Below are 25,928 nucleotides of genomic sequence, written 5' to 3'. Positions count from 1 at the left end.
TTCTTTTATATAAGTACTATTTACATGACCTAGTGATTGTCATGGAAAGCCAGTGACCTGGAGTAAGCACAATAGTGATGTCTCATTGGTCTTGAAGGCTGTTCTCTTAAGGAGCCTACACACTTGGCGATTTTTTTTTTTACACGATTTGCCCGATTCCATTGAATCGTATCGACAAGTCGTGTAAAATATGCCAAAATCGTGAGTTTCCACTCACGATACCGATGCGCGTACCGGCAGGTCGCACATCGCATCTTCAGATCTGCCGTGCTGTAGGGCAGATCTGACAGTGTCAGTCAGGATGCACTGGAATAGTTAGGAGGAACGATAGATCGTTTGTCACATGGGACAGTTTTAACACCAAATCGTGCCCAGGACTGCTGGGGAGAGTTCAAGGGGAAATCGGGTTCGTGAGCATATAACCAAGTATGTAGGCACCTTTACATTTATAGTATGTATGGTCTATTTTTGTACCTGACATAACTAGTGCATTAATGGTGCATTTTTGCTGTGTATTACTGGTAAGCGTGGTCTATATTAGCTCCTATTAAGGTAGCAGCTGCATTGCAGCCCTTATGGTTTAGCCAAAAAGCACTGTGTGATACTTAAGAATGACGTCCAGACCTTCACACACACTATAATTTACACACTTCCTTTATAGTAGAGGCTGAAAGATATAGCAGTCCTATATACGTGCAGCCCTCATACTGTGGTGCATGGAAATTATCTGTTAAAGATTTTAGAGGGTAATTAGTAGAGATAAGCGGTTCGGTTCTGCCCTGATCTTTTCGCCAAATTAGCGCCAGTTCGGATTTACCCTATTGGCTATACAGAACACGTGAGAGCCAGATAGCACATAAGATGTAATTTTTCAGATTTGAACGTAACCAAGTAGAACCGGAGCGCACATCTCTAGTAATTAGTAACGATCCCTTCTCTTTATGGACACACACACACCGTAGACAATACAATTGCATATCAAATATTTTTGCACTGCTACCGCACCCATAGCACTGGCAGCTTTGGCACAAATAACAGAGCAGTTGCACTTTGCAGTTGGTTGTCCATATATACAGACATATCGCTACTGGGGACAATACCCCTATTATACAATACACAATACACATTGCAGGTACTCCATTGTCCTTCCCTCCCTACTTCCTTTTATACATCTGTACCTGCAAGCTTCGCTGAGGTTGGCATCCTATAGCAGTGTTCCCAACCTCGGTCCTCAAGGCACACTAGCAGTCCTGGTTTTAGTGATATCTATGCTTAAGCACGGATGGTTAAATCAAAATAACTGAGGTACTAATTAAATCACCTGTGCTCAACTATGGCTATCCTTAAAACTTGGACTGTTAGTGTGCCTTGAGGACCGTGGTTGGGAAACCCTGTACTGTAGTGTTCTTTCTACCACCCTGCACCTGTCACAACCCGCGCAGTCCCTCTTTCCTGCCTGGGGTGTCACTCTCTGCTCTGGTGCTTCTAGCATACTCAGCTGATGCAACAAACTTTTGAGATACAGACCAGAGTGTGCTAGAAGCACCAGAGCAAAGAGTGACACCCCAGGCAGGAAAGAGGAACTGCTTGGATTGTGACAGGTACAGGGTGCTAGATTGAGTGTTATTACTGTATTATAATACCGTGATCCACCCATAATTACCATATATAGGTATACCAAAAACATTTTAAAGAAAACCAAAGTTCTTAAAAGTTACCGGTTACCTCCTACTGCAGTGTTTCCCAATCTCGGTCCTCAAGGCACGCTAACAGTGCAGGTTTTAGTTATATCTATGCTTCAGCACAGATGGTTAAATCAAAGTAACTGAGGTACTAATTAAGACACCTGTGCTCAAGTATGGCTATCCGTGAAACCTGGACTGTTAGTGTGCCTTGAGGACCGTGGTTGGGAACCCCTGGGCTACTGTATTTGCAATTATCCTTTTTGTGTAAATATACAATAAGCTGTAATCACAAATGAGCTGTTGTCAGTCCGTTACAAGCTAAACTAATGAGCACTGAGGTCTCTGTGCTGTTGGTCATTGCACCAAGTCACACCATCCCCATGACTTATTAATACACATTCTTATATAGACAATACAAACCATATGCATATGCTACTCTATAATCAGCCCTTCTTTGGAAAGAGCCGTTTCCTAAATACTTATGATTCTGATTTGTCTCTTTCATGCAGTCTAACATAATAAGAGTAATATGATAGAAGTTCTGCATGCATGCTCTCCTTCGGGCCGCCCTATGCTTAAGAGTAAGGTGTTCACTTTAGATATATGTGTAGCAGAAAAGCTGAAATGTATGTTATGTTAATGGTTGGGTAATTATTGCCAATGGCAACCGTGCCTTTAGTAATTGCAGCAGTGGGAGCACACTGACTGAAGAGCTCTTTCATATGGGGTAATAATGAGCATACACGTGCGTTTGTCTAGAGGAATCGTGAAAGGTTGGAAATGTTTTGTGCTCAGACCAGGCTTTTCAGGGATAAGTGCTGTGCATAGAGTTTCACATTTGTACAGCAGCTTACAGCTGGAATGTGCAGGGTACAGGTTGCAGAACAAATATTAATTGAGTTGTACATAGCAGAACACACAGATGTGTAGCATAGGGGTTGTAATGTATTATGTTAGGGATATCCGTTAGGGAAGGCCACCGGTTTCTGATTTGGCTCAGGGCTAATGCATTTAACTTTGCATTTTTACAGTTCATCCTATTTCTGCGCTCTATATGCTAAGAACAGTTCTTTTATATAAAATATATTTTCTATATGATTTTTTTTTTCTTCATTTAAGTAACAGCTAGAATAGGAGGGGCAGTCACTGAGAATGGGGCTGAATGCTTAAATGGGTTGGGTACAGAATCCCAACGGTCAGGATGCTGACAGTCAGAATACCGACAGCGGCATCCCGACAGTCAAAATCCTTACTGCTTTAGGTAAGTATTCTAACCCTCTCGCAGGCTAACCCACCCTTCCCGCAACCTAACCCTAACCCACCCTTCCCGCAACCTAACCCACCCTTCCTGCAGCTTAACCCTCCCTCTCCTCTCCCGCAGCCTAACCCACCCTTTCCGCAGCCTAACCCTACTCTCCCGCAGTGTAACTCTCTCCCTAGTGCCTAACCCTCCCTTCCCGCAGCCTAACCCTCCCTCTCTTCTCCCACAGCCTAACCCTCCCCTCCCACAGCCTAATCCTCCCTCTCCTCTCCTGCAGCCTAACCCACCTTTTCCGCAGCCTAACCCTCCTCTCCTGCAGCCTAACCCTCCCTCTCCTCTCCCGCAGCCTAACGCACCCTTTCCGCAGCCTAACCCTCCTCTCCCGCAGCCTAACCCTTAATCTCCTATCCTGCAGCCTAACCCTACTCTCCCGCAGTCTAACCCTCTCTCTAGTGCCTAACCCACCCTTCCCGCAGCCTAACCCTCTCTCTAGTGCCTAACCCACCCTTCCCGCAGCCTAACCCTCCCTCTCCTCTCCCACAGCCTAACCCTCCCCTCCCACAGCCTAATCCTCCCTTTCCTCTCCTGCAGCCTAACCCTTCATCTCCTATCCCGCAGCCTAACCCTTCTCTCCCGCAGCCTAACCCTTCATCTCCTATCCCGCAGCCTAACCCTTCTCTCCCGCAGCCTAACCCTTCATCTCCTATCCCGCAGCCTAACCCTTCTCTCCCGCAGCCTAACCCTTCATCTCCTATCCCGCAGCCTAACCCTACTCTCCCGCAGTCTAGCCCTCTCCCTAGTGCCTAACCCTCCCCTCCCGCAGGCTAACCCTCTCTCTCCCCTCCTGCACCCTAATGCTGGCCATACTCCTGTACGATTTCGAGCCGATTGCCCGATTTTCGATGAGTCATATGATGGATCTTGTGAAAATTGTGTATTTTCTTTTAGCTAGATACGATCCGATGCACGCTCCTGCAGCTCCTATAATCGGATCTTATGATCAGATGTGCAGCCCATATGTTTCATCCTATCGTGTGCAGATCGTGACGTTTATTTTGTTCATGCGATCCATCGTGTGGCAATTCAAGTCATTTCAATGACTGTTTCCCTAATGAGCGCGTGAGGCACAGGATTGATCATACGACTGATCCTGTGCTAAGAAAAACAACAAACATGCTGTCGGGACTGCCAGGGAGCTCCGGGGAATCGGATGGTGAATAGGAACGTATGCTGGTCGTGCAGGTGTATGGCCAGCTTTACCCTCTCTCCCCCCCTCCCGCAGCCTAGCCCTCCCTCTCCCCTCCCGCCGCAGTCTAACCCTAACCCTCTTCTCCCGCAGCCTAACCCTCCCGCTAGTGCCTAGCCTTAACCATCCCCCTAAGTTTCCCCCTAACCCTTATACTTGCCGCCGGAATGTCAGGATCCTTACTGTCCTGACCATCAGGATCATGACTACATCCCACTCAGAACAGCCAGGACAGGACGCTCCACCAGTGCTGACAGTCCTCTTGTCTCTCTGCTGTTAGTGCTGCTGGGATCTGCAACTGCATCCAACTCATGATGAGGGGGATTTTCCTGTTTGAAGATGTACACAAGGTAAACTCTATATTGCAGGTGTTATCCATATGTGAAAACTCCTGAAAGCCATTGTATATGCTGCTACAGATCTCTGCAGGTTTTCATATTATTGCTAATACACACAGACATTTGGCTGGCAATGTTCTAAATAACTTGCCCACATTTGATTGTGCCCAAAACGACATTATTCACATAGGCTGATTGGTAGTCGATCAGTTATAAGTTGGGACTTGCACAGAACCTGGTGGACTGATGAGCACGATTTGGCACGGTCACCCTCCATACACTTAAGGCCCCCATACACAGCACGATGTGCATGCCGATCCGACGGATCGGCACGATATAGGTACTATATCGTGCCGTGTATGGGCACGATATCGTACCTGATATCGTGCTGCGTGCTCCCGCGGGGTCGTACATCGCATCCCCAGGTCTTCCTCCAAAACCATCTGACCTGGGATGTGATGTACGATCCCATTCAGATGAAGGAGGGGGAAGCCGGCATATCGTGCGGTCTGCGGGGACGGATCGGCAGTCGCCCTACACGGTGCATCGCCACCATTAGCCTGAGCTCTAATCAACTGGTTCTTTAATACATATTCCTTATACACTTAGTTTCTTGAAATGGCTGTACTATTGTAATATTGTATCACTTGCATGTGTGTTTTGGTGATTTTGTGAATAATTGCTTTCCTCTGTGGTTATTCCATTATAATGCAGAGTCATTGTGATCTTAAAGATCTTGTAGACCTATAAAAAAAAACCTAGGTCATTCCCGAGTTTAGTTATTTGCCAAGAGTTTCATGTCCGGCTTGTTAACCATAACGCTCATGTGCTTGTTTTAACGTTGTTTATTACTTTCTGGTTAGCATTGTCATGCCTTCAAATGTATAAAGTATGAGCTACTTTTAGGGCGGGTGCGAGGAACAGAATTGGAGTTAATGGTATCTATTGTTATCTTTAAGTGCTTAATTGCATGTTTATTTACAATGGCACAATTAGAGGAACAGCTTCCAAACCAATGTGATTCTCTGTTGGGTTCTTTCCGCATTGCTTAAATAATACAATTAAAAGTAATAAACGACACACAGGATTTCTAAATATTACATTTGCAATTGCACTATTTAAAGTTGATTTGATCCTCAGTGAAGGAGTGTGTGCCTGTGTATGTCTGTACCTGTGTGTGTGTGTGTGTGTGTACAGTATATAATATTTAAAGGCAGAGATTTTTTTATTTTATTAAAACAGAGGATAGTGCATTAGTGTAGTAAATTGTTTAAAAAAAAATGAATATTGCTAAGCAATTTTAGTTGTGAAAACAGTCTCCTGATGGGTTGTAACTCAACGTGCTCTGCTATAGAGGACTACTCATAAGTGCTGGAATCCTGCTGTGGTAGAGATCTGGGCATGGACTTGTCCAGTTTTAGGAATGTGTAAAATATAGTGTAAAGTCACGTACACACTGAACGATATGCCCCGTGAGTGATATCGTTAAGCGTTTCCCCTGCACTGCCGGGCTCAATGTCTTTAACGACATTGAGCATACACACTGACCGATATCGTTCAGTGACGGCACCCACCCTCATCCCTGTACTTGCAGAACCTGGCGATATCGTCCGGTTTGGGCGATGAAAGTACGGGCGGTGATGAACATTTGTTAACGATCCGTGGGAGCGCGCATACACACTGGATGATATTGAATGCTATGAACGATAACGATATAGTTACCGTTCATATCATCCAACTTATCGTCTAGTGTGTATGCGGCTTAAGGATAAAATGTACAATAGAAAATGCTATAAAACCACTTATCAGATAAAAGCTAGGGTCAGCATATATTGCCTAGATTTACTGATGGGTTCAGTATGCTAGTGGGTGAAGGTCTTGTTCAGCATAGGAGAACATGGGAGCTCAGCTGGAGATCCCTTTTGTGTAGAAGCCACGTTGCATCTGATCCCAAATCTCCAAGTAACTTGTCACTATAAGAGCATGTGGGACGAGTGCTTCACTCTTGGTTCAGAAGATAATTCTCATTATGCACAGTTATAGAGTTAAAGCTGCTTGTCAAACATGAAGTAGTGATGGAAAACTATGTAGAAAAGAAAAACATTAGGCAGCGCTAAATCTCAGCTTACTTGCTCCGTGTGGCACCCTATAAATGAAGTATAATAATACTTACAGATATCTCAAGGAACAAAAGATCTATTCATAAATAAAGAGCATAGGAAGGTAAATAATGAGTGTGTGCGCACTAGTATGGGTAAAGTACTCTCCAGGCATCAAAATAATTGTTTGATTAGTTCAATCAATGTGTTTGGATTCATGAAGAGCAAACAAAGTTAATTTAACATTTTCAGTTCCGTCCACTACAATTCAGGGACTAAATAAAATTTGTCCCCAATTACGACTCAAACCTCTTCTTCCAGGTGTGCCAATAAATGCACGCTCTTCTATATTGGGCACATATTTCCTGCTACCATGAGACCTAATGGATCTGTACAAGAATTTTTGAATTGAAGGGATTGCTTGTTTCAAATCAATACGACGGTGCAGAGCAGAATTGAGGTATCGGGATGGGGGGGGGGGGCTGTGTTTAACATGGGAACAATAGAATAGCAGGCTTTGGTTAAGGAATTGTTATACCATAGTTCTTTTATTGGAGAAGTGTAAATATAGGGATGTAGCTATGAGAGGTCTCAATACCGACACTGTAATCCTGGCAAGGGATTTAACATAGGTGTCGAAATACCAACACCTATGTTAATACCGACGCCGGACCGATCGTCCTCTGCCGGGGGTGAGTATACTCTTAGCTGGGGATGGGGGGGTTAGGTTTAGGCACTAACGGGGGTAGGTTAGGCTTAGGCACTAGGGGGGGAGATTAGGGTTAGGCACCCCTAAGGGAGGGCTTGGGTTGGGGGGGGGGGGGGGGGGGGAAGGAGTGGGGATAGTATTCTTACGCTGTCAGGATTTTCACCCATCGGGCTGCCGGCGACGGGATTTGAACCGCCGGGCCCACGTCCGGCGGTCATTCTTACTGATTCCATAATTATATTGTTGGAAAGCCGAAAAAGAATCTTGGCGTGCACATTAGGATAGTCCAAGGTGTCCATTGGCTGAGGACTGCTAGAGGAGAAGGAAGAGGTAGGGAAAGGGAGAAAATTAACATAACAATCTCGTGGTTGTGGAAAGTATGGCTGAAGCCAGAGTGGCTCTAGAAGCGTCAGAGGTCTCTAGGAGGTCCTGGGGGAGAAGTGCTAGGGGTGAGAGTTCCACAGGAGTTTACATAATAGCGAGGGATATATTGCAATCAGGTGTAACTACTAAATTGAAATCCTTAAAGGATGACTAAAAATGCCTTTTGTCAACATTAATATGCTGGAACTGTCCCCCAAAGACTGTGATATAAAGCATCAAATGGATATGTAATTTGTTAGCAAGTCACCAAGAGATGAGGAAAAAAAAAAAATCCATTAATAAAATTAATAGTAACAGAAGGTACAGTACCCACTGAATCTGCATCCCCTCCACAAAGGAACACAATGAAATAAAACTGAGCAATATGGGCAAAAGATCAATGTACGTCATATTTAACTGATCAGCTGAGAATATGACAGTCCCGTGTCTCTGAATATCAGACATAACACAAAAGAAGATCGTGGAAGACAGCCTAGGCATTCTATGGTGAAATTCAGGCTTGGGTCCATCCCGAAGATGGGAGTGAAGAAGAGTACCAGTTTTGTGGGGATTTCAGTGCGCTTATCAGGAGTGTGGGTTGAGAATGTTTTTCCATTGTGGTGGAACATTGGGAGGAAGGGGAAGCCCCATCTATATTATCATTATCTGACCAAATATTAGTCTCCCGATTCTGTTTGCAAGCTCAGCATCATAGCGATTTTGCCTTGTTCCAAGCTCAGGGCTTGCAGTGTGGATGGAAATTTTTTTTTTTTTTTTTTTTTGAAACTCAGCAACTTTAGTCTGAATTAGTTGGGCGTTCTCTAGAGTGCTTACCCAATTAAATTTTTTCAAAATACTGCTAAGGAATTGTTGTTTTGATGGAATTAAGTCAAGAACATCTATTTATGAGTTCTCCAACACAATTTTATTCAAATAAAGATATATTTATACTGTATATATTTTTAAACACATAACATTAATATATTTTTTTTTTACATATCTATCATCGCTATATCGGACTTTTGATGATCAGACCATTGCGACATCACGACTTTGCATTTCCCCAGCAGCTGCTACTCTGTGCACCCGCCAGGTATACACTGGGGGGCTGAGGGCTGTTACATTTCCCCAGTGAATGCTCCTCCTTGCAGCTGCCGTGTGAAGGTCCTGCCGTGCTGCCCTACCAGCAGTGATCGGCAGCACGGCAGACACTTGGTGGAAGCTGGAGGGAAGCAGCCGGGGCTGGGGAGGTCCCTCTACCATTGGCTGCTGCCTTGACAATTTTTTTTTTACCCAAAATTTGCACGCCCGTTTTTAGCCAAAGTACGCAGCTTACAATTTTTTGGGGGTCATTTATCATTAGCCCCACCCCCCTTCCCGCCTGTCCAAAGGGTTCTGAAAGAAATTCCCACATTTTTAGCCAAAAATAGGGATTTTGCATTTCCTTTCTCCTGGTCTGGGATGGAGAAAACTTTACTCCAGTTTTTTTTTTCTTCATTTTCTCTGTTTGCCATTTTCGCCTGTTTTTTGGTGAAAATGGGCCAATTTTCGCCTGTGATTGAATACAGCCCTTAGTGAGGCACCACACACTCTTGGCGTTCTCTTGTGCAGGCATCAGAGATATCCATGAAAAGCTATAGTACTGAACCATACCAACCATAATGCCAAGTGAATGTTTTCTAAAACTCTTCACCATCACATTACATGAATAAAGGGAGAACCCGTTTTATGGCACTAACCTCTGGCATTCCAGTTAGTTGTTCAAGGAGTCAAAAATGTATCTATAAAGGGGCCTATCCATTACGCGACCTGAAAAATTAACGTGTAGCGTTCAGTCATTCAGGACGCCGGGTGCGGTGCCCGCACTGAACGGCGTTCACTGAACGTCATTCAGTGCAGGATCCAGACCTCCTATCTGCTAACATGTGGAACCTGACGAGCGTCGTCAGGTTGCCCAGCATGTTCGACAGATAGTCGGGGTCGACAAGGATCCAGCGGGTAATGCACATCGCTGGTCCTTGCCGGCTATCCATTACACGACTTTGTGAACAATGGATCATTCAAAAAGTCGTGTAATGGATAGGCCCCTAAATAAAGGTCATGTGTGGAAATTTTGATGCTATTTTCATTAAGCTAGTTTGGCAACTTTTAGTAAACTTAAGCAAATCAGGTGTTTTGGATTGGCAGCAATATAGAGCAATTGCAGAAAGCTGCATTGCCAGATCTCGCGCTAAACCCTATTACATTAAATGCTGTATCATTAAATTGTTCTTTCTCTGTAAATAACACATGCTGTTTGATTACACTGCAGCTCATTTTTTTGTGAAACCACTAGCTTTATGCTTTATATTACTATTAATTCTCTTCCTGTATACATTTTACAGCTGTGTTTCATATACAAAATGTATTTACTGTGTTTCCCGAACCAACATTTATTTATTTCACTATTTACATAAACAGTAGTAGATCATTTCTTTTGTATAAGCACCACAATTTCACTACTTGTGTGCGCATAATTGTGCCTTGCATAGGGCTGACCACTATTGAGCACCTTTAGAGTGATCGTCCTATGGCACACGGGACTGCACTGTGTATTACAGGAAGGAGGTCCATAGCACTTTCACAACTGCAGGGAGGGCTCAGTGGGTGATTACAACCTGCCAGTATAGGTAGGTGCGTGTTTGTTGTGGCACCTGATTGGACAACCGTCTCAACCATTCATCCAGGTACTGCATTTATCACATATTACATTTCTGTTATGGCTGTAGAATATTAGCATAAGCCAGATGTTCCCAAACTCGATAGTCAAGGCACCCTAACAGTCCAGGTTTTAAGGATTTCCATGCTTTACCTCAGGTGACTTAATTAGTACCTTAATCAATTTGATTTGACCACCTGTGTTCAACCATGGATATCTCTAAAAACTGAACTGTTGGGTTGTTTTGAGGGCCACGTTTGGGGAATTCTGAGATAAGCTAACAGAGGACATGTATTATAATGTTTAATTACACATTTCCAATATCCATTGTACTTGGAGGCGTGTCATGCAAATGCAAGTCTATCTGATAGGCTCTTACAAGTGGCCTTTTTTTCTTATGGCACATCTTAATGACGTATTGTACACTAATGGTTGCATCTTCCCAAACCTTTATAGCAGCATTTCATAGAGCAGCACATTTGGATAATTGTTTTGTATACTTTTGTTTTATTCCGGTCCTTGATGCCCTTTAGCAAAAATGCATTTTTAAGAAGCCGAGCCCATGATGTCACATCACTTATGTCTTTTCTTAGCCAGTCTATGGGAGATGTGTAAGACGGCTGGATTTGTATTAAGCTCCCCATAGAGCTTCTTTTGTAAAACACCAAAGAGTTGGTGCTTGGCCCGCAGCCAGGAATAAAGAATACTTACCCATGTGCCATTCTGTCCCATTTTGCGGAGCTTCTGGCAGCAGATGTGTTTCAGTGTAGTTGTTGGCACGGGAACCCATCTGCATTGTGAATAGGCTCTTCCTAGTAAGTAGCCAGGGCTTACACTGCATCAAATCACTGTATTGATCAATTGCAATAGAAGGGCTTATTGTAAGAATATGCAGCATCTCCCATTGTAGAAAGAAGACCGTTATGTGTCAGATGGACTGTTGGATATATCCGTTTTTTCCACAGATGTAATGAAGTGATTTGAACAAATTCTGCAGATCTCTACTTTACAGCTAGGCTGCTTAGCGAAGAACCCATTATACAGTTTTACATTCATAGAAAAATGTCTCATGGCTTTTCTCTCCCCAATAAAATATAAAATAACTTCTTAAAATATTCCCCTTTTTTTTGCTATCTTATTTTTATTGAGGTAGATTCGGAAACCAGACTAGAAACTTCAGGCTCTACCATGACGGAAAACATTTCGTTGGAGAAAAGCGATTTGAATCCATCCATGACCTGGTGACCGATGGCTTAATCACTCTGTACATTGAGACCAAGGCAGCAGAATACATTGCCAAGATGACCATAAACCCAATTTATGAACATATAGGATACACCACTTTAAATAGAGAGCCGGCGCATAAGAAACAAATGCCAGCTGTGAAAGAGGCACACGATGAGAGGGACTCGCCTGGGGACGATGTTATATCAGATAAAAGGGTGAGCTGCGTTCTTGCTTCTTGTTGAAATTGTACGTTTTATAAATGCATGAAGTTTACCAAATTATTCATATTATATTCTGAATATTCCAATATATACCTCCATATGTGTGTTTTGGGGTTTTTTTGTTAAAAGTTACTTTTATATGTTCTTAAATGATCTATATGACACATAAAAGTGTATTTGCTTAAAAAAAAAAGTTATACTCTTAAATTATTCTTTGCCACAGTACAGACACCCATTCTTGCCTCACAAGCTGGGCACACGCTTAAGCCCAATTTTGACGTTTCAGGGGAAAGCGTAACGACAAATCGGGCATATTCTTAAGTGTGTGTGCCCAATTTGCGCTCTACCGTGGTCGTATGCAGTATCTTCTGGTTGGCCGTGCTGCACGGTCAATCAGAAGATATCGTGTTGATGCCATGTTGCCGAATGCAGCATGGCAACCTACATTATGACGTCGCCCCCTGCATCGCGCAAGTGTGTAGGAACTTGCCGATGCAGGGTCCCGTCGCCCGTCGGATCAGCCGGCTACACATCGTTCTGATCTGTAGGAGGCTTCAGAGCCTGACACTGTCTAATTGGTCCCTCACAAGTAGGTATAATTTTCCTTCAGCCCTCCAGATCTTTTTCTAAGCTTTAGCAAAGTATACCTACTGGCTATATGAGAATACAGGAGCTATTATAGTACACAGTGGGAACTGGACATAAATAATAATTTGATGCAATATTGTTTTAGAAACATCATCATTTTAGGTTATAGTTTCCAGGATGTGTACAGAAATGAATTATAGGGATATTTTCACTTTAGACACCATTTCTAGTATACAACCATTTCTCTAGCACCGGGCAGAAGGTGACCCTTCCTTCAATAGCTAAATGCAGAGCATGGTTGGGGTCCCAAGGATGGGATGCGGTCAGGAGGTAAACAGCCACTATGTCCACAGTGAATATGTTGACATGACAATGCCGACGCCGTGATCTCGTCAGAGATGCAATACTACTTAGAGCATAACAGTTAAAATTTTCTAAATAGCATTACAACCCCATGTCGGCATTGTCGTGTCGATATAGTCACTGTGGACTTAGTGAGCACATGTGCCCCGCTCCCCATGCTGGTACCAGGAGCGCATGTGCCTCGCTCCCCATGCTGGTACCAGGAGCGCACGTGCCTCACTCCCCATGCTGGTACCAGGAGCGCACGTGCCTCGCTCCCCATGCCAGTACCAGGAGCGCATATGCCTCGCTCCCCATGCTGGTACCAGGAACGCACGTGCCTCGCCTCCCATGCCGGTACCAGGAGCGCACGTGCCTCGCTCCCCATGCCGGTACCAGGAGCGTATGTGCCTCGCTCCCCATGCCGGTACCAGGAGCGTATGTGCCTCGCTCCCCATGCCGGTACCAGGAGCACATGTGCCTCGCTCCCCATGCCGGTACCAGGAGCCGATGTGTCAGGAATACTGCAGGAGATCTGGCTTATTTGTGAGCACAAAAGATTCTCATACACATTACAGTAAATAGGTGAAAAGTGCCCAAGTCACTACCGAGTTGAATAGGAAACCTACTGATTTTTTTTTTTTAAACAAGTGTTCAGCATTTTTTTTTTTACATTCCAGCAACAGCAGTTTTCCTAGGTTTTACAATTGTATGTGTCTTATGCCGGGTACACACTAGACGATACGTCATCCGATCCGGCGGATCGGTATGACATATTGGGCACATCGTCTAATGTGTACCCGCTATGTCGCTGACCATTGCGCTCTTGCGCGTCTTCAGTGACATTGCCTATCGGACCCGCATGCAGGTCTGACGAGCGATATAGCTGGCGGGGGCGATGCTGCCAAATGCAACATGAACCGCGGTGTCGCTCCCGGCATCGGCAAGTGTGTATGCACGTGCCTATGCCGGGTCCCGTCGATGACTAGGTCGGACACACTAGTCATCGTCTAGTGTGTACTAGCCTTTAGACACATTCAGTAAACCGGATGTTGCCCGTGCCAGTCTTACTTATGCGCTAGCAACTTTCACCAGGCTTTGAGTACCTCTGAACAGAAGCATTTGCGCCTTTTAGGTGGCCATCTAGTGTGCATTATGCATTGAGACACCATTACTGTACTTTGGCCGCATCTACACTCCTCCCCCAACCCCTATCCCGGCCCCCTTGGAGCAGGAAGTTCCAAGCGCAAAATGCGGCCGAGTCGCCAGAACAAAAGACACGTGCAATAAAAATAGAGCAATTTGCGTTACGTCCAACTCTGGCTGAGACCCCATACTATAATTCCACCATTTGTCTTTCAGAGACACAGGCCACACTTGTTACAATCTGATCATTCCTTGGAATATGTGTTGATAAATACATGTAGATGCCCAAATTATTTTGGTAATTGATCATCTTCAACATTTCATTTGAATACTATATGGTTAAAGTTGATTGAAATGTGCCTATTATAGAGGGGATTGTATTGTAATGAACCGTCCTGCCTTTTGCTTGCTCTGTAAATGTCTTTCTGCCTTGATAGATCAAAATTTTACAGTGTATGAAACATTCACTCAGTTCTTAAAAACTGTCCGGATTGTAACATTTGTATCTCAATTGTATATATGTGATTTATTTTTATTTTTTATCAGTAATGTATAGAAGGTGTGTGGCCAACCTATAGAGGGCTATATAGAGCCTATAGAGGGCTTTTTTTTTTTTTAAATTAATTTTATGCTTTCATGAGATGTGACTGCATTGACGTTCTTCTTTATAATAACTTTTTGGCAGTTCATGAAGTTTAACCCATTTGTATTCTGAAGCTTACCTCCGGTACTGCTAGCGGCACATCAAAGGTTCAGAACATTCTGAAAATATTTTACTTTTTGTTTTTTTTGGGGGGGGAGGGGGGAAAGTTGACATCTCAGATATTCTCAGCCTCTACTGTCTGCCTATTTTGTGCAATGACGGCAAAGTCTATAAATTATTCTGTTCATTAAGGATATGAAATCTTTTCACCTGACTAGCTCTCGCCTGTCAGACCCTGGCAGCTCCTAAAAAATTTTTTTTATTTTTTCAACTGATCAAAACGTTTCATGTGATGTAATTGGGTTGTTTAATGCACGTCTATTTATTGTAGCTGTACTTACGCAGTGCCTAGTTAAAGGGAAACTATGTGTGAAAGTTTGAGTGTAAGATATATGAAAGTGTTTTTGTAGCATAAAGTACGGACTTCAGGACTGTGAATTCCTACGGTGTACGTAAATAGTGGTAAATAAGGCTTTGCGTGGATACACTTTTTGGGGGAGTATGTTTGAAGTGTGTTGACACTTCTCATACAGCCCAAAGACAATCATACATAATACAAATGGCAGGTAAAGGGGTGGACAGGGCACGATTCCTTATTTTTCACTATTGCTGGACATGGGGACAGGTCAATGAATTCTAGGGTCATATATAGAAAAAAAAGTATTGTCATAAACTAAAATGCTTTGTTCTGTAAGTAGGGACAATGGGAATTTAAATACAGGCGTGGCTAAAGGGGTGGCCGGCGTGGGGCTGCGTAGCGTGAACTGTGATGTCACGTCATGCTGCGCACAGTATCTCAGCGAATGCTGCAGGTGCTCAGCGCTTCCCGGCATAAATAAAACTAAACAGAGCAAAAAAACCTGCACTCACTAATACCGAAATCCCGGGATTGGAAGCTCTAATACCGGTATTCAAATCCCGTCAATCAATTTTAGGCCAAAATCCCCGGATCCCACCAATCCCGGGATTGGCTTCCCTACTTGCTACCCCTTAGGCTAAGTACACATCTGAACGACATACAAAAGACGCAATGGTTGTTGCCATTTCCCTTCATTCCAGTACAAATGATACAGAGCGTACACACTGCAATCCTCCAAACAATGGCACGATTATAGTGTTGTTGGATCGCAATCAATTAATCATTGCTCCTGTAAACACTATAGTACAACCATCTCTTCCGGTTGAGCGTACACACTGCCCGATGTGCACTACATTGCTCATGACGACATCCCATCTAAAGTGCAGCACATCTGATGGGAAGATGCGTTGAAAGATGCACATGAAGGCGAGGTTTGAACGTACACACAATGCGACGTAAACGATATGTTGTTCCAATTTGCTTCAAAACAACATCGTCCTAAATATCGCCTAATGTACCCAGTCTTATTTCATGTATATGATGTGTGATGACAGCAAATGCTTCCATTTGTTATATTTCAATCCAAATAAAACAGTATATTAGTTCCAATTTGTAGTTTTAAAGGGTCCTTTTAAGCAATGATAGAAAGATGTTTTTCTGGCCTAAATGACCATAAAAGGCTGTATAATTAGCATCACCTGCCCCTCTAATTCAACAAAGGGTTAATGCTGAAGCAAACGGATATATATATATGCTTGCTGACATTTTGACCATTTCAATAATGTCAACAGTCAGAATATTGACCTTGCCTACGTTTTGACTGTCGTCATTTTGCCCTGTCCAGATCTCGTCATTTAAAGTGTAAGTGACCGCACATAGTTTAACTTGCAGCCAAACTACTGTATAGGTAGGTCTATATGCTTTGCTAGTCATTTATTTGTTGCAAATATGAAGGAGATTAGCGCTACCATGAGGGGGTTGGCACAATGGCAGTGCCAATTAGTGTGTGGTGCGACACATTACTGTTGTGCATTTAGTCAGTGCAAAGTTCTCGAGGGTGACAACGAGGGGAATCTGACTGTATAGGTGATATGATAGGATCAGTGGTTGCACATGTGCAGTGCTTTTCCCTCATTAGGCAAACTGTAGCAGTCCAGAGGTGTGGAACTACACATGCCAGCATGGCCTAACAGCAAATCTGTAGCAGGGCATGTTCCACAGCAGCTGAGATGCCACAGGTTGCCTACCCCTGTTCTACACATACCTTGATATGACATTTAGGAACTTCGATGACAGGCTCAGTGCATGTGCAGTGCTCTTCCCTCAGTGGGACACTACCTTGTACATTTATCCATTATGACTAATCGGCATTATTTATTCTTTTATCTGTGTCGGCATTTTGATTGTTAACATTGACTGTTGAGATATATGTTTTAATTGTCGACCTGATGCAAATATCTGATTGCAATAGGTTAGAGCAGATTTGTGGTAGTTATGTGCATATGTAAGCATTGTATTTACTGTATGTATTATTTATTTATACTGTGCTATTGTTGTAGGCAGCATATTACACAGTTACAAGTGACATGCAGGGGAAAGCACAGAATGTAAGGCACCTAATGATTTTACTATCTAATTACAATAATAAATACCACTTTTTGCACCATGTTTAAGGTTTAAATGAGCAGTCATTTTTATTCATCACAATGCAGTCTATAGATCAGTGAATTACATATTTCATATGATCAGGTTCAAGTAATAAGCTAGGATAAAGCTGGCGGTAACGTTAACAGATCAAATCTGTAATTGAACCCTCTTAATTCATTGTGAAAATGGACAATATCAGTCAATTTGGGATCAGGGCCACACACGAGTTGCCGACTTTAATTAGAGGTCACATTTGTGTCTAATATACTTCATTGGGATGTAGGGAGGAGATTCAAAACATCTAGTAATAGACGTCCGATATTAGAGAGACCTCTCAATTCATTGCCATGGGATTTAAAGGATGAAAACTGAAAAAATGGTTCTGGGGGGGAGGTGGGGCAGAAATTCATCACAAATAGAACAGTCGTCTCATAAGGTTCATACCACTGCAGCCACATGCCCGCCGTACCATAGAGCGGTATGTAGCCGGGATGCCGACGGTCTAAATGCCAACCGTCGGCATCCCGACTGTCTAATCCCGGAAAGGGTCTAATGACAGGTGTCGAAATCCCTGTCATTTTACCTACGCCGGGAGCCCGACGCCCGGCATCCAGATCTAAGGTAAGCCGGGTGCGGACAGCCGAGGGGGGGGTTTGGTTAGGGGCTCCCGAGGGTTAGGGTTAGGCACCCCTGGGGAGGAGGTTAGGGTTGGGCAGTCCCCCAGGGAGACTTAGGTTTAGGTTGCGGGGAAGGGGGGGTTTGGTTTAAGCACTTAGAGGGGTGTTAGGCACTTGGGGGGGAGGTTAGGGGGGTGGGGGGTTAGGTTAGCAGTACTTACCTGAATTAGCAGTCAGCCATGCGGCCGGCGGTAAATCGGCTTGATTCCCATGTAGCATTCCTTTCACTATTTACAAACATCCCCATTAAGACTTTTACATCCCTTTTAACTTGTCAAATAAGCCATAATAAGGGGTTCTCTCTTGTAATCTGTATTTCTGCTTAATTAAGCAATAAAGCTATGCCTATGTCTTGCTAACAAAGGCAGTAGTCTTAAAATGGTTCATTGTTTATAAGAGAGTGATAAGACATGAATGTGAGTTTAATTCCAGCAAATACGGACGGTAAACTCTAAATCCTTCTCCCTTCTGGAAATTGCTTATGTAAGAATCACTGTAACCATGTGAAAAGAATTTGAGAACAGTATAAACCCCACATTTCTCTTGAAGAAAATGCGACTTGCGTGACACTAATGTGATTTTCTATGTAGTAAACCACATTGTACATTCATGGTTTGATAACAGCGTTATGCAGATTCTGTTGCTGAGTAACACAAGTATCCTCATGTTTTATTTCTGTGCTGTTACCTGCTAATGTCGTCCAAGACCAGCATTTTTTTCATTATGGTTTTCCACCTAGTCTAAATTTTATGCTGGTGTAAAACACCCGTTTCGCTTAGTGCAGATATACCGGGGAAAAAAGAAATGTACTTTCAAAATGCAGCAGTGCAAAAATATACATTTTGCGACCTATTCTGAGACGGCTGCATACGCACAATGCAATCAACTCTGCATGGGTAGGAAATAAATAAATAAATCACTATTTTAAGGTGATTTTTGGATATGAAATCTACCTTTCAATGGGTAGTTCTCCTTTAGGCATGGGCGGTGCCTAATGATGTAGTCGCTTCCAGCAGCGATTTGAATTCAATAACTGGTTTTATCTATGGTAGGGGATTCACAATGCAGTATATTGAACTACAATCGTATGGTTTTAACCAGTGTCGGCTAGTTTAAACCATGGTTTAAAACAAATGTTGTTGTTTTTTTTTTTTTTAAATAACCACACTGGTTTTTTTAATATGCTGTGACTACAGGCTTGGCGTCGTGATTATAGGGAATAGGGAAGCCTATTATAATGGAATTCCCTGGTGGTATTCCACATCCTTGTTGCTTGTGGTCTGCATTTGAGTGACCGGAACCAATACAGTAAATTCACACACAACAGAGAATTAGGGTGGTTGGGAGGGTGAACCTGGTCATAAAGGTACTAAATCTGCCTAGCATCAGCACAAACTCCTCCCCTAACAATCCTATTGGGCAGGAGAAAACTACAACTAACATTCTCAATCTTAAAGGGTAAAAAAAACTCCAACACATTAAAGAGGCAATACACAGAGCAACACATCATGGTCTAATCTCCTTTGTTTATTTCAATTCAAAACCTTCAGGGGTGTATGTATCAAGCAGTGAAAAGCGTGGAAAAGCAACCAATCAGCTCCTACCTATTATTTTATAGACTGTACTGGATAAATGCTACTTCAAAGCTGATAGGTTGCTATGGGCAACTTCTCCACTGGTTCACTTTTCCACTCTTTTTTTTTTTTTCACTGCTTGATAAATAACCCCCATAGTCCTACTGAGTTGAGTTGAAAGACTTTCTTTTGATGAGATAAATCTTAATAATTTTGGATTGTTAATGTTAGAAAGCATTAAAACATGGCTGATTTAAGGTTTCTAATACATAGCAAATTTTCACAATATTAATATAATAAGCAGGATTTTTTTTTTTCCATTATAACTTTATTGCAAAAATATGGATTATTTATTTATTTATTTATTTTTTTTAAAGAAACGCCTGTTGTTTCTTCTTCAGGGTCCATAGGGGATCCACTGGGATACCTTGGAGTGTCATTTGGATTAATACACAATTTGGGCTGTGATTTATGAAGACTTTTGCACACTAAGAATAAAGCAGGCCACACATGGGTATCCGGTCAGAAGGTCGACAATAATCATGTCAACACCTCAATGTTGACAGTAGAATGACACCATGGTTCAAACTGTCGACAGGTACCATGTCGACTTCCTCAGAATATCGACATGTTCACAGTGTTGACATCTGAATTGTATTCATGTGAGATGTCGACAGTCTGAGGATGCCGGCTGTTAGGATTAGCCTGCGGGGGGAGGTTAGGATTAGGCTGCAGGAGCAGAGTTGAGGTTAGGGTGAAGCTGCAGAAGCAGGGTTAGGCTGCGGGAGGGGGCGGTTAGGGTTAGGCCACAGGAGCAGGGTTAGGCACTAGGGTGGATTAGCGATCGTGGGGAAAATACTGGAACGTAGCGGCTGAGACATTGCCGCCAGAACTGATCCCACAAGAAGACGCTGCAGCCGCCTGGACAAGGTCAGACAACGCTAGACCACCAGGGGCCATTTGTCGACAGTTCGCCATGTCAACATATCCATGTAGACATGGTGAATGTCGACTTGGTCACTGTCAACAGTTCGAGCATGTTGACATGATAACTGTTGACCAATCATACCTAACCCCACACATGTTAAAATACTGAAATTGAAGAGTGATTGTTTGGCAGCAGGATCGTCCCTTAAGCGGACACCTTCAGTGATCTCTCTCTGGCCGGGATGTACTAAAGGAAAAATGCTTTTCCATATGTACTAAACCCCGGCCGCCCTTTTTTCAGTCTGGAGGGTAACGCCAGAAAAACCTGGCGTTACCCTATAGAAGCCTATGGGCTTCTTACCGCACCCCGCACCTGAAGCTAAGCCGCCGCCCAGTGCTGGCCCCCACTCACCTGCTCTCCATGGTTGCCATCCCGCGCTCCTGCTGGGTCCTCCGCTGCCTCCTAATCTTCCGGGTGCAGGGAGGAGGAGCAGGAGCCCACACATGTTAAAATACTGAAATTGAAGAGTGATTGTTTGGCAGCAGGATCGTCCCTTAAGCGGACACCTTCAGTGATCTCTCTCTGGCCGGGATGTACTAAAGGAAAAATGCTTTTCCATATGTACTAAACCCCGGCCGCCCTTTTTTCAGTCTGGAGGGTAACGCCAGAAAAACCTGGCGTTACCCTATAGAAGCCTATGGGCTTCTTACCGCACCCCGCACCTGAAGCTAAGCCGCCGCCCAGTGCTGGCCCCCACTCACCTGCTCTCCATGGTTGCCATCCCGCGCTCCTGCTGGGTCCTCCGCTGCCTCCTAATCTTCCGGGTGCAGGGAGGAGGAGCAGGAGCCCGGGGCTTCCTGCACAGGTGACCAACAGGAAGCTCCGGGGGCTCGGAGGGGGCGGGGTCCCACTGAGACCCCGTCACCCGGTGTCGACTGCTTCGCAAAGGGCAGCTCTTATCGCAAGAGCTGTCCTTTGCGATACTAATCGCATATGTTAGTACATATGTCATCTAGTAAGGTTGCGGTGACTGGCAGAATGGTCACCGCAACCTTGGTACATCCCGGCCTCTATCTTCAGGTTTTCGGTACTTACCGCTAAATATTTTGTTTTTTAAATTGTACCTGTTACCTATACACAGTGGATGCAGACAATCTGTGAGCTACACAATATTATGAAATCATCCTATTGATTCACTAAGAACCAAAGCCTCATGAATATTGATCATACCTCAGTAATGTTATTGGTTCTTTTTGACAGGCTGAATTCTCATACAAATTGCTTTACAAGAGGTTGGGGCCTGGAGATTTGGGTATTTGTGGAGAAGCCTACTCTCTCCAACCAGCCCTGTTCTAAATAGTTTGGCTTCATTGCCATCCTCCGCTTGGTCACAAGGAATCTCTGATTCAGTCTGTGCTACCCAAAGGTGAATAGACACATAGCCCTGTTCAAACATACCACTGTTGTTGTAGTAGCAATATTCTCTGTTAACACTTTGTAAAGGCAGCTGGAATTATCCCTTCTCCTGGGTGTTTATTTTATTATGCAGCCTTTATAAAACTCCAGCATAGTTCAGACTGCGGCTATAGACATTACTTACACTTATACAGAAAAACGGAAAGGATGTGACGGTCCTGCTAAAGATCTGTCTGATTGGCAGCAGAGATTTGTGCCTGTTGTTGTACACTGTAGAACATTGTTATGGTCTAGTAGACATTTATTTATACATGAATTATTGTTGCAGCAAGAGGAAGAGTATACAAAGACTTGTAGCTGTACGATACCGCCTGTCCCTTTTTTTTTACCCAAAAGTATTTAGGAAGTTGTGATACTGTATGTGGGCTGGTGAGCGGCCTTCTGGTATAATTGTCCGCTCTCTTGGAAACCGTGGAAGTCTCCCAATAATCTGAAAATCTTGACATTCTGGGAAACTAGTGAAATATGTGTTACATTGGGCACTTTATATTCCGTTTCTATAATCTGTAGTCTATTGCAAACTAGTTACTCGCACTCTGTTTCCATAATATAATACCTGGAAGTGATTTCTCAGTGTTTGAGGGTTACTGAAGTAACAGAAATAATTAGTTGCCATAGAAGTCTAAACAGGATACAGTGACCATGAGTCAGACCTAGTAACCTCCGTCTTGGCTCAAGTATGACAAAGAAACACACTGAAGTGAAACTGTACATAAATATGTGCATGGGGTTAAGGACAGCAGGCGGATGTCAGTGCTAAGGAATTCTGGATAAACTGCTGTTCTTTGGAAATTGGGCAGATACTCTCAAGAAATACACCACCTAACAGTTGTAAAATCATAGGCCAAGTGTATTTCTCACTACTTTAACATTTTGTTCCCTAACCATGCACAAGTCCAGCACTGGAATCTGTTAGTCACAACTTCTGTGCGCTGCTTCCAGGTGTCGTCCAAGGTCCAATAGTGCTCAAAAGCAAGACGCGTCCATAGTGTAATATATGTGTGGGCCATTATTAACACACTATTGAAAATCACTTGCTGAACATAGGTTCTGATTCAGAGATCGACGGTATTGCACAGCCGCAAGGAATCGGCTGCGGAATACTGGTTCCGGACTATAGATAGATGGTAATTAGATAAACAATGTCTAGATAGACACCAGGGGGTAAATTCACTAAAGTGGGAGTTTTTAGAAGTGAGTTTTAAAAGTGATGTTGCCCATAGCAACCAATCAGATTCTACTTAACATTTAACTAGCACCTTCTAGAAGATAATAGCTAGAATCTGATTGGTTTCTATGGGCAACATCATTTTTAAAACTCACTTCTAAAAACTCTCACTTTAGTAAATTTACCCCCAGATGTTAGACAGGGACAAAAGTCAGACACACTAAAGTTAGACATGTAAAAAGGTCGACAGGGTAAAAAGTTCAACATAAAAATGGTCGACACTTTATTTTTTATTTTTTTAGGGTTAGGCACTTACCCAGACGGTTAGGGTTAGGCACCAGGAGGGGAGGGTTAGGGTGAAGATTAGGGCTAAAAAACAAACAAAAAACTTTGTCAACCATTTTTTTTGTGTCGACCATTTTCATGTCGAACTTGACCATGTCGTACTTTTGTACATGTCAACCGTTTTACATGTCTAACTTTAGTGTATTTGACTTTTGCCCCTGTCGACCTTTTGTCCCTGTCTAACTATTGACTGTCTAACATCTGGTGTCTATCTAGACATTGCCGATCTAATTACTGTCTATCTCTTATGCCTCACCCCTGGAATACTGCTATATAAAAGACCAGAGTGGTGGACACTAACGCTGAATTCCAAAATTAGTTACACTGCTAATTCTTGTCACAGTCTTGATATATTTGTTAATTATTATGAAAGATGTCTCTATGTAGTGATGGTTGTTCCCATACGTAATACAATCTGCATCAATCTACGGGTGCCCAGGGAAACTGCTGCATATGAATTCCCTATGGGAAAACACTTACTTTCAGCAAGCTTGGTTCGTTCATATAAAAGTTTCTTTAAGCAAAAATGGTCCCGCTGCTTGCACTTCTCACACTTCATTAAGCCTAGGTAAGTATGAAGCTTCATCAATTCTCACATGCAAGGAAAATCTGCATCCACCGACGCAGACCCTGACCTCTTTCGCCCCCAAAAATGGGAGTGACAAGTCCCTGTTTCTGGGAACGCTAGCGACCCTGCTCCGCCCCGAAGGCCACAGCATGTCAATCATGCTGTGGATTAGGGGATCTGCGAGTGAGATTGCAGGACCCGTTCTGCACATGCGCAGTACGCCTCCTGCGCATGCACAGACCCCAAAATATGGGAGATGTGCGCTAACCATCGGATTTGTGTGCATCTCTGAATCAGAAACAGAGACAGAATTGGGCTTTGTATCAAATCTCCTGCAGTTTCCTTTCTGGTCTCAGCCTGACTAATTGAAGAATAGGGATCTCTTTATCCTATTATCCGGATATATATTATCCGGATATGTACCACAGGAATAAATAATATCCTTATTTGTATATCATTCTCACATAGGAACTGCTCCTTTCCCTATAGGTCCTACCTACACAATGATAGCCTTTCCCATATACCTCCAATTAATAGGCCCATCAAATCAGATTACTGTCACATTATTATTATTTATTTATATGGAGCCACAAGTGTTCCGCAGCGCCTTACAAAGTACATAAACAAATAAGTAACCAGCGACTTATAATACAATGCAGGACACGGACATAGATAATAAACATAGCTATATTAGCGACCTTTATATCCACATAAGCAGCTAAGTGTTAGTTGCCCTAGTGGGGAGTAAGAGATAAATGAAAATACATTAGGGAGAAGCACAAGAGGGTAGAGGGCCCTGCTCGAAAGAGCTTACATTCTCATCTCTACTTCCCTGATTGCAGATTTGTACACTATAACCTTGTACTCTATAACCTCGGCAAATAAAGCTGCCCAAACACCTCACCTGGTTGTTCATGCTGGACACGTGTGTAGACTCGCTGAATTCATCTGGTTTCCGTATTATTCTGTTTGGGTATGATGAGCTTGCACATGGTACAATTGTTGGTCATTTTGACCCATCAAAACCACATTGTGTGTTGGCAGGTGAAAGCTGTGTGCATTAATCCTCCCCCATTCTGACGTTTACAGAACAATGGAAGAAAGATGGTTTTTGTCAGCGATTGATCTCTATGTGAGATTCTGTCCCTATACTGAGAGCAGTAAGTGCTGTGTAGACAGCTGTGTTTGCATAGTGGAAGTCAGACTATGGGCAGCGGTGGGGGGGTTCGCACTACATGATGATCTGAGGCTGTGAAACGAGGAATAATAACATAGTGGTGGTAAAAATCCTTTGAATAAAACAAATTTCATACCACAAGCTTGTGCTGCTATTTTCAGGGATTATTTTTTCTGTTTTGTCTCTGTTTTTGCTAATGGAGTTCCTCCCCTTTACCTGCTGCGACGGCCATTGAACCCACAGTTCCTTGGCTCTTTTGATGCCACCTCCTCATCTCGCAGCGTGCCGGGGAATTGGCAAGTGTGCACGCTTGTCAAGAAGTTTTATTTTGTAAGTGATCCATTAAATTGTACAGCTCATTTGTTTATTTGATACTGATCTGAATCATGATCCGCCCGGTCTTTGCTAGACAAAAAGACATAATGTAGTTGAAACTTTTATGCTTGAGGCCCTGCTTACACTCTCAGGGACTGATTCAGAGATGGACGGAATTGCAGAACCGCACACAAGCGCAGCTGTGCCATTCCGTCCCTCCAAAATGCAAATGCAGCAGGAGGTGCCTGTAGGTAACAGACAACTCCTTGCTGCATCTGCGATCCCAGAGCTGCGAGCGATGTTTGCTCCTTTGGCCAGGCTGTGGAGGCTGAAGCTTACCGCAGCCTGGCCGGTTCCTGGTTACTTGCGAGGCCCTCCACGCCACTAAGCAGCTGCAGCATGTCAATCATTCTGCAGCTTAGGGGGGGAGGGGGGGGGGGGACTGCAACCGCAGATGCAGTCAGTGATTGGCACATGCGCAGTACAGATCCTGCGCATGCGACGATCATTAAACGACTCTGAATCGGGCCCATATTTCAGTGGGAGTAGCAATAAAATATTAACGTGT

At 43.5% G+C, this 25,928-nt stretch overlaps 1 protein-coding gene across 2 annotated transcripts in view; it reads left to right on the top strand.

The window, feature by feature from the left end:
* The window catches only part of CHN1 (chimerin 1), a 108,494-nt gene that overhangs the window by 41,177 nt on the left and 41,389 nt on the right, over positions 1-25,928 (top strand). For both annotated transcript variants that reach the window (XM_088473328.1, XM_088473336.1), the window contains one exon: positions 11,553-11,841. In XM_088473328.1, the coding sequence (XP_088329454.1) occupies positions 11,553-11,841 (289 nt within the window). The remainder of the gene's footprint in view (positions 1-11,552; positions 11,842-25,928) is intronic.

Source organism: Taudactylus pleione, unplaced genomic scaffold (genome assembly GCF_031769625.1).
Source record: "Taudactylus pleione unplaced genomic scaffold, aTauple2 ptg000004l, whole genome shotgun sequence".
NCBI lineage: Eukaryota > Metazoa > Chordata > Amphibia > Anura > Myobatrachidae > Taudactylus > Taudactylus pleione.
Note: the sequence above shows the minus strand (reverse complement) of the source record. Positions and strands in the feature narration are given on the sequence as shown.